This window comes from Sturnus vulgaris, chromosome 27 (genome assembly GCF_052056855.1).
Source record: "Sturnus vulgaris isolate bStuVul1 chromosome 27, bStuVul1.hap1, whole genome shotgun sequence".
NCBI lineage: Eukaryota > Metazoa > Chordata > Aves > Passeriformes > Sturnidae > Sturnus > Sturnus vulgaris.
Window position 1 is genome coordinate 4801717 of NC_142269.1, and position 13862 is coordinate 4815578.

General features: G+C 65.6%; 1 protein-coding gene across 1 annotated transcript; it reads right to left on the minus strand.

The window, feature by feature from the left end:
• Positions 1-1672: 1672 nt before the first annotated feature.
• NR1D1 (nuclear receptor subfamily 1 group D member 1) lies at positions 1673-8009 on the minus strand. Its single transcript, XM_088179577.1, has 8 exons — positions 7896-8009; positions 5014-5352; positions 4838-4926; positions 4610-4754; positions 3748-4211; positions 3424-3609; positions 2462-2672; positions 1673-2168 (listed from the first exon to the last, which is right to left on the minus strand). The coding sequence occupies exons 1-8, from the start codon at positions 7921-7923 to the stop codon at positions 1969-1971; spliced, it is 1662 nt and encodes a 553-aa protein (XP_088035703.1). The 5' UTR covers positions 7924-8009; the 3' UTR covers positions 1673-1968.
• Between the last annotated feature and the right edge of the window lie 5853 nt (positions 8010-13862).

Below are 13862 nucleotides of genomic sequence, written 5' to 3' on the forward strand. Positions count from 1 at the left end.
CCCCCCCCCCCCCAAGATTTAGGTTTGTGAATTTTTTCTTACCTCAGGCGGAGGCCGAGGGGGGGTGCGGGCCGGGGGGGGGCCGGCGAGGCAGGCCGGGCCCACCTAAGCTAATATATATATATATATATATAAATATATATAAAATATATAATTTTTGTAATTAAAAAAAAAAATCTTTTTACGGGTCGTTTAAAAGCAGAAAATCCCAACACCAGACACGTCCCCCCACAGGCACAGGGGGCCGGGCTGGGCTCCCCCCACACCCCAGACTCCCACAACCATAGGGGTCATGTCGGGGGGGCCCCGCCAGACCCCCTGCAGCTGGGTTGGGGGGCACAGCGGGGCTGTGGCACCCCAGGGTGCCGTGGGTGGGGGCGCCTGCCCCCAGCCCTAAGTACCAGCGCCGGATTTGACCTTGGTGCAAAATGTCTTAAACCCCCACCCGGGTGCCCGGGGGGTCCCGGCTCGGGGGTCCCGGCAGCACCGGCTGCGGGCGGTGCAATAGGAGCCGAACACTAACGCCCGCACTGGGGGGGCGCAGGGTTCGGGGGTTCGCCCCCCAGCCCTGGCAGCACCGGTCCCGACACGTGCCTTCGGGCCACGGGCGGGGCTGCGGCACCCGGCTGATGCCCCCCAACGCCCGGTGGTGTTGTGGCCGTGCCGGTGCCGTGGCCGTGCCATGTTGGTGCCGTGACCGTGCCGGTGCTGTGGCCACGCGTGCTGGTGCTGTGCCAGCGCCGTGGCCGTGCCATGTCGGTGCCAGTGCAAGGCACGTTGGTGCAATGCCGGTGCCACGGCCACGCGTGTTGGTGCCGTGGCCGTGCCATCTCAGTGCCATGGCATCTCCTGTTGGTGCAATGACGGCGCGGAGCCGGTGCCGTGGCCGTGCCATGTCGTTGCGGTACCGGTGCCGGTGCCGTGGCCCCGCGCTGCCCGCATGTTCCCGCGCACACTCCGTGTGACGCCGCGCGCTCCCGTCGCGACACGGGACGTGTCTTAATCAGCCCCCGTGACCCCCCCCGAGCGGCCACACGGGGCCCTGGGGCAGCTTGTCCCGGGGTGGGGGGCTCAGCCCGGCACTCCCCACCCGCTGCCCCCCGCACGCCCCCCAACCCTGTACTCCCCCCGCGCCCCCCCCGGGCCGTCCCCGCGTCTCCGTCTCGCGTCGCCATCGCACGTCCAGCATCCAGCGTCGGTCCCGGGGGGCCACACCGGTGCCCCCCACCCCTGCGCCACCTCCCCCGGGCCACCCCCGCCCCGCGTCCCCCGTCCCCGCGCCCCCCGTTCCCCCCCCCCCCCCCCCCAAGCACATACCTCATGGCTCCCGGAGCTGCCCCTGCCCGTGGGCGTCGAGCCCGGCCGGCACCTGGCCCAGCACAGCCCCGGCACGGCCCGGCTCGGCTCGGCGCGCCCCACGCGGGGTCCCCCACTATGCAGGGTGCCGGGGGGGCCGCGGCCGGCGTCGCTGAATGTAGGGGCGCGGGCCGGGGGGGCCGCGGAGCCCCCGTGACAATCACAGTCTGTGACGTGCGATTTTAAACCCTTTTGTGTTTTGGTCAGGATTTTAAAGAAAGATATTTTTATGGTAATTGTTGCTGGTCTATTTTACTATATATTTATGTAATAAATATATGATGAAAAAAAACCAACCAACCAAACCCCCTCCCCCCAGACCCACCCCCCCAGCGCGGCTGGATCCAGCCTCTGCGTCCCACCCCCGGCCGCCAGAACGGGGGTGTTGGGGCGAGGGGACCCCCCGGCGCTGCCAGCGGAGCCGTGGGGGCGGTGCCCGATTTGGGGTGGGGGGTCCCAGCATCCTGGCGCCCACCTTGGGGTGAATCCCTGCGAGTCCGACGGGCGCCACGGGGTCGGTGCTGCCCCGGGGGGGAGGGGGAAGTCTGTGTGTCCCTTCGCTGTGGTGTATGTACAGGGGTGCGCGGGGGAGCCCGGGGGGTCCGGGGGGCACTACTGGGCATCGATGCGGAAGGAGAGCAGCTTCTCGGAGTGGAGGTTGTTGAGGGTGCGCAGGTCCGGCAGCTTCAGCAGCAGTTTGGTGAAGCGCGAGGTCTCAGCCGGGCGCGTCTTCAGCACGAGGGCCCGCAGGGCCCGCAGCAGCGTCTCCTGCAGCTGCTCCACTGATGCTGTGTCCTCCATACCCGAGCGGTCTATGGAGGACAGGGGGTCAGGAGCCAGGGAGGAGACACCCCAGTTCCACCCTCAAAACCCCCTGATGTCAACCTCAGCATCACCCTGATCCTAGCACAGAACCTTCTGATGTTCCCCTGGTGTCACCTCAATGCCACCCCAGTCACCCCAATCTCATCCCTGAATGCCCCGGACACCCCACTAACCCCCTGATCCCAACCCCACACTCCTCGACCCTTTTCCAAACTCCTCTGATCCCAGCCCCAAATGCCTCAATCTCCCCCTAAAACTCCCCAAATCCTCCTGTGCCCACCTGCTGAGACAAGGACCACAGCGGTGAAGAGCCCCAGCTCCTCGTCACTGAGCTCGAGGGCGCTGAGCTTCTCACTGAAGTCGAACATGGCCCCGAGCAGGTCCCCCATGCCCATGGCCCACAGCTCCTCCAGCCCGTACCGCGTGCGGCTCATGAACGTCACCGTCTGCTCCTTCACGTCGAACAGCGACGCAAAGCGAACCATCAGCACCTGTGGGCGAGGGGCAGGATAAGGAATGGGGCACCAGGCAGAGCGACAGGCACGGGGACATCAGTCTCCATGCCACAGCTCCCAAATGTGGGGCACTGCCGTGCCATGGGGCACCAGATGATGCCAGGGGCATTGTGCCATGCCATGAGCTCCATGATCCACACTGTGACTACCAAATGTGGGGTACCATGCTATGGGAACTGTGTTTCATGCCACCAAATGTGGGGCATTGCAATGCCATGGGACACTGGGCAGTGCCACGAGGCTTCATGTCAGTCCGTGGTTCCTAAATGTGGGGTACCATGCCATGCCAGGGGCATGCTCCATACCGCAGCTCCCAAAATGTGCCACTGCGGTGCCATGGGGCACTATATAATGCCAGAAACACTGTGCTGCATACCACAACTCCTGTTTGTGGAGCACTGCAGTGCTGCAGGGCTCCATGCCAGTCCACAGGGCACTGTGCCATGACAGGGACACCGTGTTCTGTGCCACAGATCCCAAATGTGGGGCACTGCAGTGCTGTGAGGCACCAGGCAATGCAATGGCCACCGTGGCTCCCAAATGTGGGGCACTGCAATGCCACGGGACTCCTGCCATATTCTGGGCCACTGTTCCCATGCTCTGGGGCTTCATGCCAGTCCATAGAGCACCGTGCAATGCCATGGGGCACCAGGCAATGCCACGGGGCACCCTGTCAGTCTGTGGGGCACCACGCTGTCCATTGAGTCCTTGCCATTCCGTGACGTACCTCAAAGGTGCCAGCCTTGAGCAGGGTGACCTGGTCGTGCTGGGAGAGCGCCTGGAAGCCGGGAATGTGCTTGGCGAACTCCACGACCTCGCGGACGGCGGGGGTGAAGCTAAGGGAGAAATCCTCCCAGATCTCCTGCACGGAGCGCCCGCTGCGGCCGGGCACGTGGCTGTTCATGGGGCACGCCTGCGGGTGACCAGGGGTCAGCGGGCATCGGGGGCTCCCCTGGCCCTGCCGCCACAGGAAGGGGGGCACCGACAAGGGGATTAATGTGATTAGCGGCTAAAAATAGTCGGGGGGGAGCGGGAGCCCCCGGGCGCTCACCGGCAGGACGTCCTTGGGGCCGCGGGGCCAGGGGCAACCCCGCGGGGCCGGGGGCTCGGGGTAGGCGGCGGGGCACAGCCGGGGCTCGGGGGGGCCGGGGGCCCAGGCGGGGGGCGCGTCCCAGCGCAGAAGACCGCTGTCGCAGGCGGGAGGGGGTCCCAGCTTGTCGTGCGCGTAGATGAAGATCTCCTTGTGGGCCTTGGCCACCTGCGCGATGACGTCCTCGGTGGCCCCCCCGGGGCTGGGCGAGCGGGGCGGCGTCAGCTGCTGGGGGAACTGGGAGAAGCAGGCCGGGGGGGCGAGCGGCGGGGGGCCGGGAGGCGGTGCGCGGACCCCGCCCGCGGCGGGACCCTCGCCGGGCCCCGGCATCGGCGGTGGGGCGCTGGCCATGCCGCCCATGGCGCTCTGCATCTCCGCCAGCATCCGCTGCTTCTCCCGCTTGGGGATGCGCCCGAAGCGCACGGCTGAGGGGGAACACTGGTGTTAGGGGGACATCAGTAGCAGCAAGCACGGTGACCCCCACCCCGCCATGAGGGGCCAGGAGCTGACGGGAGCAGGGCTGCAGCCTTGGGCTTGGAGGGGACACGCAGCCCTGAACACGGGGGGAACCCATCCCGGGAGGGGACATGTAGCTCTGGGCATGAGGCACCCAGTCTTGGAAGAGACACGCAGCCCCACATATGGGGGTTCCCAAGAAGGCGGGACAGGCACAGCACCCAGCACAGTCAGGGGGACCGGGCTCCAGAGGGAACGTACAGCGCTGGATAAATCCCGGGAAGTGACCAGCCGCTTGGGCACGGGGAATCCACCCCCGGAGGGAATCCCCGGCTCCAGAAGTCACGAGCGGTCCCTCCGAACTCACCATCACGGGACATGCCGACCAGCAGGCACTTCTTGAAGCGGCACTGCTGGCAGCGGTTGCGGTTGATGCGGACGATAGAGCAGTTCTCGTTCTTGAGGCACTTCTTATACTGGATGTTCTGCTGGATGCTGCGGCGGAAGAAGCCCTGCGGGGCGAGCGGGGGAATCATTAGGGGTCCCCGCAGTGTGACAGGGGCACCTCGCTCCATCCCCGGCCCCATCCCAGTACCTTGCAGCCCTCGCAGGCGTGGACGCCGTAGTGGAAGCCGGAGGCGACGTCCCCGCAGACCTTGCAGAGCAGCACCATCCCGTTGAGCTCTGCGGGGGTATGGGGTTATCGGGGTCCAGAGGTGCGTGCCGCGGGGTGGGGAGACCACCCGCCATCCCCCCGCGAGCCCCACTCACTCGTGACGGTGCTGCCGGCTTTGCTCGGCGAGCTGCGGCGCCGCTCGTCCGCGGGGACCGGCTGCACCCCGGGGAAATTCACCGAGGAGCTGTACGAGGAAGAGGAGGTGGAGGAGGAGGAGGATGAGGAGGAAGGAGAGCCGTCTTCATGGGGGGCCAGCGTGGCTCCGCCATAGGCGCGGGAATCCTGGAGGGAGCCGGTGGGCGACGGTGGGAAGTACGTGGGGAAGGGCTGCGAGCCCGACTGGGAGCTGCTGTTGGAGCTGTCGCTGCAGAGGGACACGGGACTGGTGCGGGTGGGAGAGGCGCCGCTGGAGCCCACGTAGCTGATCACCCCACCTGCAGAAAGAAGGAGCCACTCATGCACTGAGCTGTGCCGGGCTCATCCTCCCCCGACTCGTGGAGGTGGGAACCTCCGGAGGTGGGTGGGATGCCAAGGGAAGTACCCCGAATCCATCGGCAATTAGAATCCATGGGCATCCCGCGGAGCCACACACGCACTGAGCTGTGCCAGGCTCAGGGAAACCCCTCGGAGGGGGACTGCAGCCCCAGGTGGGGTGGGATCCATAGGGAAGCATCCCGGGTGCATCCCGGTGGGCCACCTATGCAATGAGCTACACCAGGCTCAGCCTCCCACAGCGCAGGAGGGGGGGGGGGGGGGCGGGGGGAGCCCCCTGGAGGGGAATCGCAGCCCCACGCGGGGTGGGGTCTACAGGGAAGCACCCCGGATGCATCCCGGATCCGTGGATATCCCGCTGCGCCGCACGTGTGCCGCCCACCCTGAGTCAGGCACCGCACCCACCGGCCGCCACGGGCTACGGCCCCACGTGGGACGGGGACAGCCGGGTTTATCCTGGTGCGTGCCGGCTGGGGACACGGGCAGGGCACCCCGGAATTGCCTGCAGGAGGAATGTGGGCTGGGAACCCTCTGGAGAGGTGAAATCAGGAGGTCACAGGAGTTACTCCTGCCGTTCCTGGCTCCGTGCCTGCAGCACAGCCAGGCTCCCGCCCCACAGCTGCCGGGACAGTCCCACGGCGCAGCCCCCCGTGACACAGACCCCCACGGCACTGGGGTGCTCCCAGTGGAGCCTCCCATGGCACCGGAATGCTCCCAGTGCAGCCCCCTAAATGGGGGGATACGTCCCCACTGCAGGACTGAGGAGGTGTGTGAGGACCCCCGAAAGTGGGGAGCAACATGGGGGGAAAAACACGCGTGGCTCCTGGTTGCAGTCACAGTCGTTGTCACCCAACTCACGGGGCAGGGACAGCAGCACCGGGACACGACTCCGGGCTGGGACACGTGGATGGTGATGTCGGGGACACACGGGATCACCACGGCCATGTGTCTCCCGCCGCACACGGTGCCGCTGGCACAGATGCCACGCGCCAGAGCCAGCTTGTCACCATCCCCCCGCACTGAACCACCTCCAAAGGGGGTCACTGAATTGGGGACAGTGGGTCCCACCTCCAGGGCAGCTGATCCTGGGGAGCCCCCGCTGCTATGACACCAAAATAATGGGGGGATCCCCACACCCCAAAGCCTCGGGACGCCCATTTTACAGTTTGGGGTGCGGGGATTCCCCCTAACGGCTTGCCCCAGAGCTAGGGAAAACTTTCTTGACCCCAAAACAGAGGGAACCCCCCCAAACAGCCTCCCCGCAGCCCTCCCCCGAGCTCAGGCGGCCTCACGCCGCCGCCCCACGTGCTCCAGCCGCACGTGGCCCCCTCAGACCCCGCCCCTTCACGCGTTACCACGCCCATCTCCCCCTCATTGGCCAAACCCCGCCCCGCCCCTTCTCGTTGTCCCGGAGACTGGGCTACCCCCCCCAATGAACGGCGGCGTCCCCAGTTCCGCGCGTGACGTCATCACTGATGTCATATGCCGACCAATGGGAGGGGGTAGGGCGGGGCTGCGGGGAAAACAAACTCCGCACGTGGCAGGGACGGGGAGGGGGACACGTGCGGGGGGGGGACACGGGGGAGGGGGGGGCACCGCCTCCGGTCCCCCCTCCGTCCCTCCCGGTGCGCAGGGAGCCCCGACACGCGCGGCACCGCCTCGGCCGTCCACGGGCTGCCCGGTCCCCGTGGCCCCGGTGCCGCTGATACGGAAAGCCCAGATCCTGCCGCGGTCTCCTCCGGTCACCCTGACCGGTCCCACCGCCCGGGATAAACCGATCCCTGTGAGCTACCCTGCAGTCCCGGTTTCTGGGGCACTCCAGTCCCGCTGCCGTGGACCCACTTGTCTCCTCTCTGGTCCCGCTGCCCAGGAAACAACAATTTCGGTTCTCACCCTTCCTACCCCTGCATCCACCACTCTCCGGCGTTCGGGAATCCTCAGTCCCGGTCTCCGGGACACCCGGGTCCCGTCCCGCTCCCCTCCAGTCCCGCTGCCCGGGACACCCTGGAACACCGATCCCTGTTCTCAACCTTCCTACCCCTGCGTCCAGCACGCCCCGGCGTTCGGGATATCCCAGTCCAGTCTCCATCCCTTCTGCCCCGACCGCCTGAACACCCCAGTACTAGTGATCACGTCGCCCCGGTGTGCAACACAGCCGGTACCGGCGCGCAGCCCTCCCTACCCTCCTCCCGGGGACACCCCGGCCCCGTTGTCCGAGCCTTACCCCGCTCTGCAGGACCCCTCGGTCCCGATAGGACGGAGCCCCGTTCCGGGACGTGGCCCCGGTGCGCATCCTGCCCGGTCGGGCGTGCGGGACCCCTTGGTCCCGGTGTCCGGACCCCTCCAACTCGCGGTCTCAGCGCGCAGCCCCTCGCCGCAGTCCCGAAGCGCTGCCCCCCCGATCCGCTCCGGTGCTGGGGACCGCTGCCGGTGCCGGTGCCCGCACGGTGGTCCCGGGGTTGGGGGGCTCCGGCGGGGCACTGACCTGTGCTGCCGGCCTCGGGGGCCGCCATCCTGTCCCGGCCCCTTGAGCCTCCCAGAGCGGAGCCGCGCCGAGCCGTGCCGCGCCGCCGCCCGGTGCGGGCTGTTGTGCGCCCGCCGCCCGCCCCGCCGCCCCCCGCACCGGCCGCGGCTGCGCACTGGGCCGCACGCGGCGCCGCCGCCTCCCCCATGTGATTCCCGGGGACAGCCTCGTGCCCCAGTGACACACTTTCCGCCGGCGGCCCCGGCCCCGCGCCGCCGCCGGGGAGCCCGGGCTCGGCGGGGACCCCAGCACCGGGGCCGCCTGACGGACCGCGGGGACCGGTACCTGCACTGGCCCCTGCACCGGGGACGCGGGGTACCCCGTCACGCAGCACAGCATAGTCCTGCATTGGGAACCCCTCCCGCAGCACTGTCCCCTGCACTGCGGACACTTGGGTGCAGCACTTGACACATCTGTCACCTGGCACGACACTATTCCCTGCACTGGGGACCGCCAGTCGCAGCACTGTCAGCCCTGTCACCTTGCACAGAACTGTCACCTGCACTGGGAACACCTGACCGTGGCACTGGCTGTCCCCTGCAGCGGGGATATCCAGGCACAGCACTGTCACTCTGCGTGGCACCTTCCCCTGAGGACACCTGGGCACTGATGTCACCCCGCACAGCACTGGGGACATCCAGGTACTCCTGTCATCCCTCAAAGCACTGTCCATTGTTCTAGGGACACACAGGTGCCCCTGCAACCCCGCGTGCCACTGTCCCCTGCACAGCTACCCCTGTCACCCCACATGGCACCATCTCCTGTGCCCACCTGTTCGGCTCCAGCACTGCAGCCCCCACCGGGTCAGGGACGCCTGTGCATGGTACAGCTCCCTGCACAGCCCCTGCCCGCTGCCCCCTCCCGATGTCCCCCTGCTGAGCCCCTGCTGTCCCCATGCTGCCCACGGCGGGTGCCCGCTGTGGCACGTGCCTGGCATCCACGTCCCAGCCTGGCCCCACTCCCGGCTGCCGCGGGGGCTGCGGCAACGCGGTGCCAGGGCAGAGTTGGTGGCAGATCTGGGTCGCGGTGCCGGTCGGGGCCAGCCCAGCCCGGTGGCACCGGGGGCTCCGTGGGTACTCCTGCTCCCGCCGCGGGCTAGGTTTTGGGGGTGCCAGCACCCTCTCGGGTGCCACGTGCCGGGCGCTGCCCTGGACCCCAGCCAGGAGGAGAAGGAGCAGAGCACGGATATGCCAGCACCGGGAAATACTCTGAGCTAATCCCACAGGAGGGGTGGCCTCCAGTGCCCCGGCTGTGCGAAGTGGCCGGGGAGGGACACCAGAGCTCTGCACCCCAAAGACCCCCTGGCTCCCCGTGGATGACAAGGCCACCCCTCAGCTGGGGGTGTCTGGGGGTTGCTGGCGGTGGTCCCGGATTTTGGGGCTCCCCAACGCAGTGGGGCAGTGGGAACACCCCAATACCCCACAGGACGTGCCCTTGCCCTGAGTCACGGGGCGGTTTCACGGTGCCGTGGCACCTCCGGCCGGGAGAACCGCGGCAGCTCCCGGAAGGATGTGTGGGGCCAGGCTGGCACGGGAACGGGGGGACCCGGGAGGGTAATGCCGGTCCCGGGGTGAAGGGACCCGCCTGCCCGCAGGGCTGTGCCTGGACCGTGCAGGTGCCCCCGCTCCCACGCAGCTCCTCGTTCCCCTCCCGGCACGTTCCCGGTGATTATCCGTGACTCAGCCGCACGTCTGGATTGGAAAAACATCCCCGCGCACTGCGCTGCGGCACACGGCGCCTGTGATGCTCGCCTGAAACCCTGATCCCCCAGGAATCCCCGAGACGGGAGTGGGGCTGGGAGGGACGGGACAAACCTCTTGGGGTCTCTCTATGGGGTCCCACCGGGAGGCTGGGAACCCGGCACGGGGGGTCCTGCTGAAGGTGCTGTGAGCAGGGACCCCTGGCTGGGCACAGCTGGGATATTTCCGGGATATCCCGACTCTGGGACCACCCATAGAGAGCAGGATAAGGGAGAGGGGCCACCAAAGCCACCGGGACAGGGGGGTACTGCAGCTGACGTGCGCCGGGAACGCCCCCAGAGGCCGGGTCTATGCCTCGAGGGGCTTCCCGCGGGTCCCTGTGCACCCCATCATGGCAGTGCCTGTGCCATACTAGTCCGTGGCACGGAGGGGACACCTGAACGCCCCTCACATGCCACCAGATTCACTCCTAAATCCTGCACCTCCACGGACCTGCGCACCCTTGCAACTCCAAACCATGCACTACCGCATCTTGCACCCCCAAACTCTGCATCCCTGCACTTCCTGGGGTCCCTGCAAACCCAGATTCTGTCCTCCCGTATCCTGCGCCCCCAGATCCTGCACCTCCCGGGTCTCTACCCCTCAGTCCAGGTCTGCCCCATCCCCTCATGCCAGGACCCCGTGGGGTACCCCCACCCGCCGTGGGGTGCCCGGAGTGTCGGGGGGACACACACGTCACCCCATCCGTGCCATCGGCTGTGCCCCTCCCTTCCCATGCCGAATCCCCCCAGTTGCACCCCCTGCACCCCCGCACTTTAACAGCCCCTGGGGGGATGCAGTTCGCATTTCCCTCCCCCGCCGCTGCTCCCGGGGGCAGGAGGCAGCGGAGGGGCGGTGGGTCTGGTGCCTGATGCCCGGTGCCCGGTGCCCGGTGCCGGTGCCGTGGCCGTGCCGCGTGACGCTCGCCCCGCTTCCCGCCCGGCGCCTGCGTGCCGAGAGTTTATTTTTACTCGGGGCTGGAGCCTTGTTTACCTTGTTGAACCTTTTCCAGGAAAAGGGGGGTTGTCTCCGCCGGGACCGGGGCTTCATTCTTGCCTATCACCCTCGCCCCCCAGGCTGGACACCGGGGGCTGACAGGGGACAGGGGCCCCAGCCCTGCACCCTCAGCCCCGCTTGGACACCCCCAGACCCATCGTGGGTCTGCAGCTGCCCTGTGGGTTTGGGGACACCGGGTCCAGCTGTGTCCCCATGTCACCCTACACACATAGAACCTCAGTTTCTCCACCTGTAACTGTACTTCGGGGGGGGGAAACAGAGGTGCTGGGTTCCACCCAATTTGGGGGTCCTGCACCCCTGACCCCCCCCTTTCATCCATCCCAACTGACGGCACTTGGGGGGAACGGTGGGGCAGGAGCCCCAGTGCTGCTGTGGAGGGCCAGGAGAGTACTGGGAAGGTTGGGGTTTGGGGTGGTTTGGGGGTGTTTTCCTGCCGGGAGCAGCCCTGGCTCGGTTCCTGGCTCTTGGCTGGGGCAGCAGCTCCCGCTGCCAAAATCATCCTCCCTCCCCGGGAACGGGAAAAATCGGGTAAACAAGGCAGGCCTGGCCCCGGGCGGGGGCACCCCACGGCAGATGGGGACACCCCAAGACAGGCAGGGACACTCCGTGACACTGACACATTCCTGACATTGTGGAATAGGGCAGACCAGAGTGGGGGACAGAGATCTCAGGAAGTGCAGGGTCTGGGGGTGCAGGGTGCAGAGGTGCAGGGTTTGGGGATACAGGGACCCCCCAGGAGGGTGCAGGAGTGCAGGATTGGGGGGAGCAGGAGAGCACAGATTTGGGAACGTGCAGGATTTAGGGATGAATGCACCCTGGGAGGTTGCAGAGACCCAAAAAGGGTTGCAGGGTCAAAGGGTGTAGGGATCCCACGAGGATTCAGGGGTGCAGGGCCACGGGAAAGGTGCACTGGGATAGGGTTTGGGACTGCCAGGACCCCAAAGGGGCCCAGAAACTGGGGTGATAGTGTGACATGGGGGTGCAAAAGGGGTGCAGGACCCCTGGGGGAGGGGCGACCCCAGTGTGCTCATCCTGTGGGGGGGTCTGGGGAGCACCCCCAGGGGGAGTAGCCATGGCAGGTGGGGAACCTCTCACCTGTCCCCCCTCCCCCCCAAGATCTCACGTGCTGATGTTTGTGTTCTCTCTGCAGCCTTGAGACCACACGGGCAGGGGGAGCAAAGGAGGGGTAGGATAGGGGGCGGGACAGCACCGGGAACTCCTTCGGCCTCCAGATCCCCCACCCCAGACCCACCACCTGGCAACCCTCCTCCCCTTTCCCATTCCGCCGTCACCCCATGTTTGACCTTCCCAAAGGTCAAATGTGTCAGGAAAGGAGGGGGGAAAGCACCCCATCAGCCCCCCAACCCACAGGTCACACAGAGGCCACGGCGTCGTGGCCAGCTGCCCAGTTGGCATCTGTGCCAGCCCATGTGAGCGGGCTCCCTCCTCCTCCTCCTCCTCCTCCTCCTCTTCCTCCTCCTCCTCCTCCTCGCGCGGGGAGCCCTCTCCATGCGCGTCACGTGGCGCTGGCATGTGCGCCCTGCTCCATTTTTAGCCCCAGCAGCCTCCCTGCTGCAGAGCCATGTGCGGGCGGGCGCCGGCCGGCACGTGGGCCTGCCGCAGCGGGGATGGGCACCGGCCCGGCCCCGGCCCGGGCAGGACGGGCACGGCGGGGACACGGCACCCGTGTGTGCGGATACGGACCTGTGTGTGAGCACGGCTGTGTGTGTGTGTGTGTGTGTGTGTGTGTGTGTGTGTGTGTGTGTGTGTGTATGTGTGTGAGCACAGCCAGGCGTGTGTGTGAATGTGGCTCTGTGTGTGCGTGTGAACATTGCTCTGTGTGTATGAACACTGCTCTGTGTGTGTGAACATGGCTCTATGAGTGTGTGTGTGAACATGGCTCTGTGTGTGAACATGGCTCTGTGTGTGTGTGTGAACATTGCTCTGTGTGTGAACATTGCTCTCTGTGTGTGAACACTGCTCTGTGTGTGTGAACATGGCTCTGTGTGTGTATATGTGAACATTGCTCTGTGTGTGAACATGGCTCTGTGTGTGTCAGCATGGTCACACGTGTGATCGTGGCACTGTGTGTGTGTGAACATTGCTCTGTGTGTGTGAACATGGCTCTATGTGTGTGTGTGAACATTGCTCTGTGTGAACATGGCTCTGTGTGAACATGGCTCTGTGTGTGTCAGCATGGTCACACGTGTGATCATGGCTCTGTGTGTGTGTGTGAACATTGCTCTGTGTGTGTGAACATTGCTCTGTGTGAACATGGTGATACATGTGTGTGACCCTGGCTCTGTGTGTGTCAGCATGGTCACACGTGTGAACCTGGCTCTGTGTTTGAGCACAGTTATGTGTTTGAATATGGTTCTGTGTGTGTGAACATGGTCATACGTGTGTGTGAACATGGCTCTGTGTGAGCACTCGTGTGAACATGGCATTGTGTTTCAGCACTGTCATGTGTATGAACATGGTTGTGTGTGTGAACGTGGCTCTGTGTTTGAGCAGTTATGTATGTGAACACGGCTGTGTGTGTGAACACGGTCATACGTGTGTGTGAATATGGCTGTGTGTGAACATGACCGTGTGTGTGTGTGTGAACATGGCTGTGTTTGAGCAAATCGTGTGTGAACATGGCTCTGTGTGTGTGAACATGGCTCTGTGTGTGTGTCAGCATGGTCACACGTGTGTGAACATGGCTCTGTGTGTAAATCAACACAGTTGTGTGTGTGTGTGAGCACAGCCACACACATGTACAGCCACGGTTATGAATATGAGAACAGCTATGCATGTGTGTGAACATGATCACACGTGTGTAACAACCATGGCTCTGCGTATGAGAATGGCTACACACATATATAAACACAGACACACGTGTGTGTGAGCACAGCCACGCAGGGAGACAAGCACTGCCACCCCTGGAGGTGACAACAGCCACATGTGTGGATGTGCACAATCCCATGGGGGGAACAATCACAGCCCCCCTGTGTCTGAACAATAGCCATACGTGTGCGCACGCTGGTGGGCACAGCTGGCAAGGCTCCATGTGACCCATGGCACAGCCAGAACCGCGGAGGGGCTTCCCCAGCGCCACATCGTGGGGGTGGCACCACCAGTGTGACCCGGGCACCAGGACCAGGGGCACCCTGAAGCTTGCAGGAAGCTG

Bases quoted from the DNA above. Each gene is read 5' to 3' on its own strand.
- NR1D1 (XM_088179577.1), bottom strand. From the start codon at position 7,923: ATGGCGGCCCCCGAGGCCGGCAGCACAG. The intron at 4,755-4,837 runs GTACTGGGATGG...CTCGCCCCGCAG, and splicing joins ACGCCTGCGAGGGCTGCAAG to GGCTTCTTCCGCCGCAGCAT. The intron at 2,169-2,461 runs GTGGGCACAGGA...TGTCCTCCATAG, and splicing joins TGTGGTCCTTGTCTCAGCAG to ACCGCTCGGGTATGGAGGAC.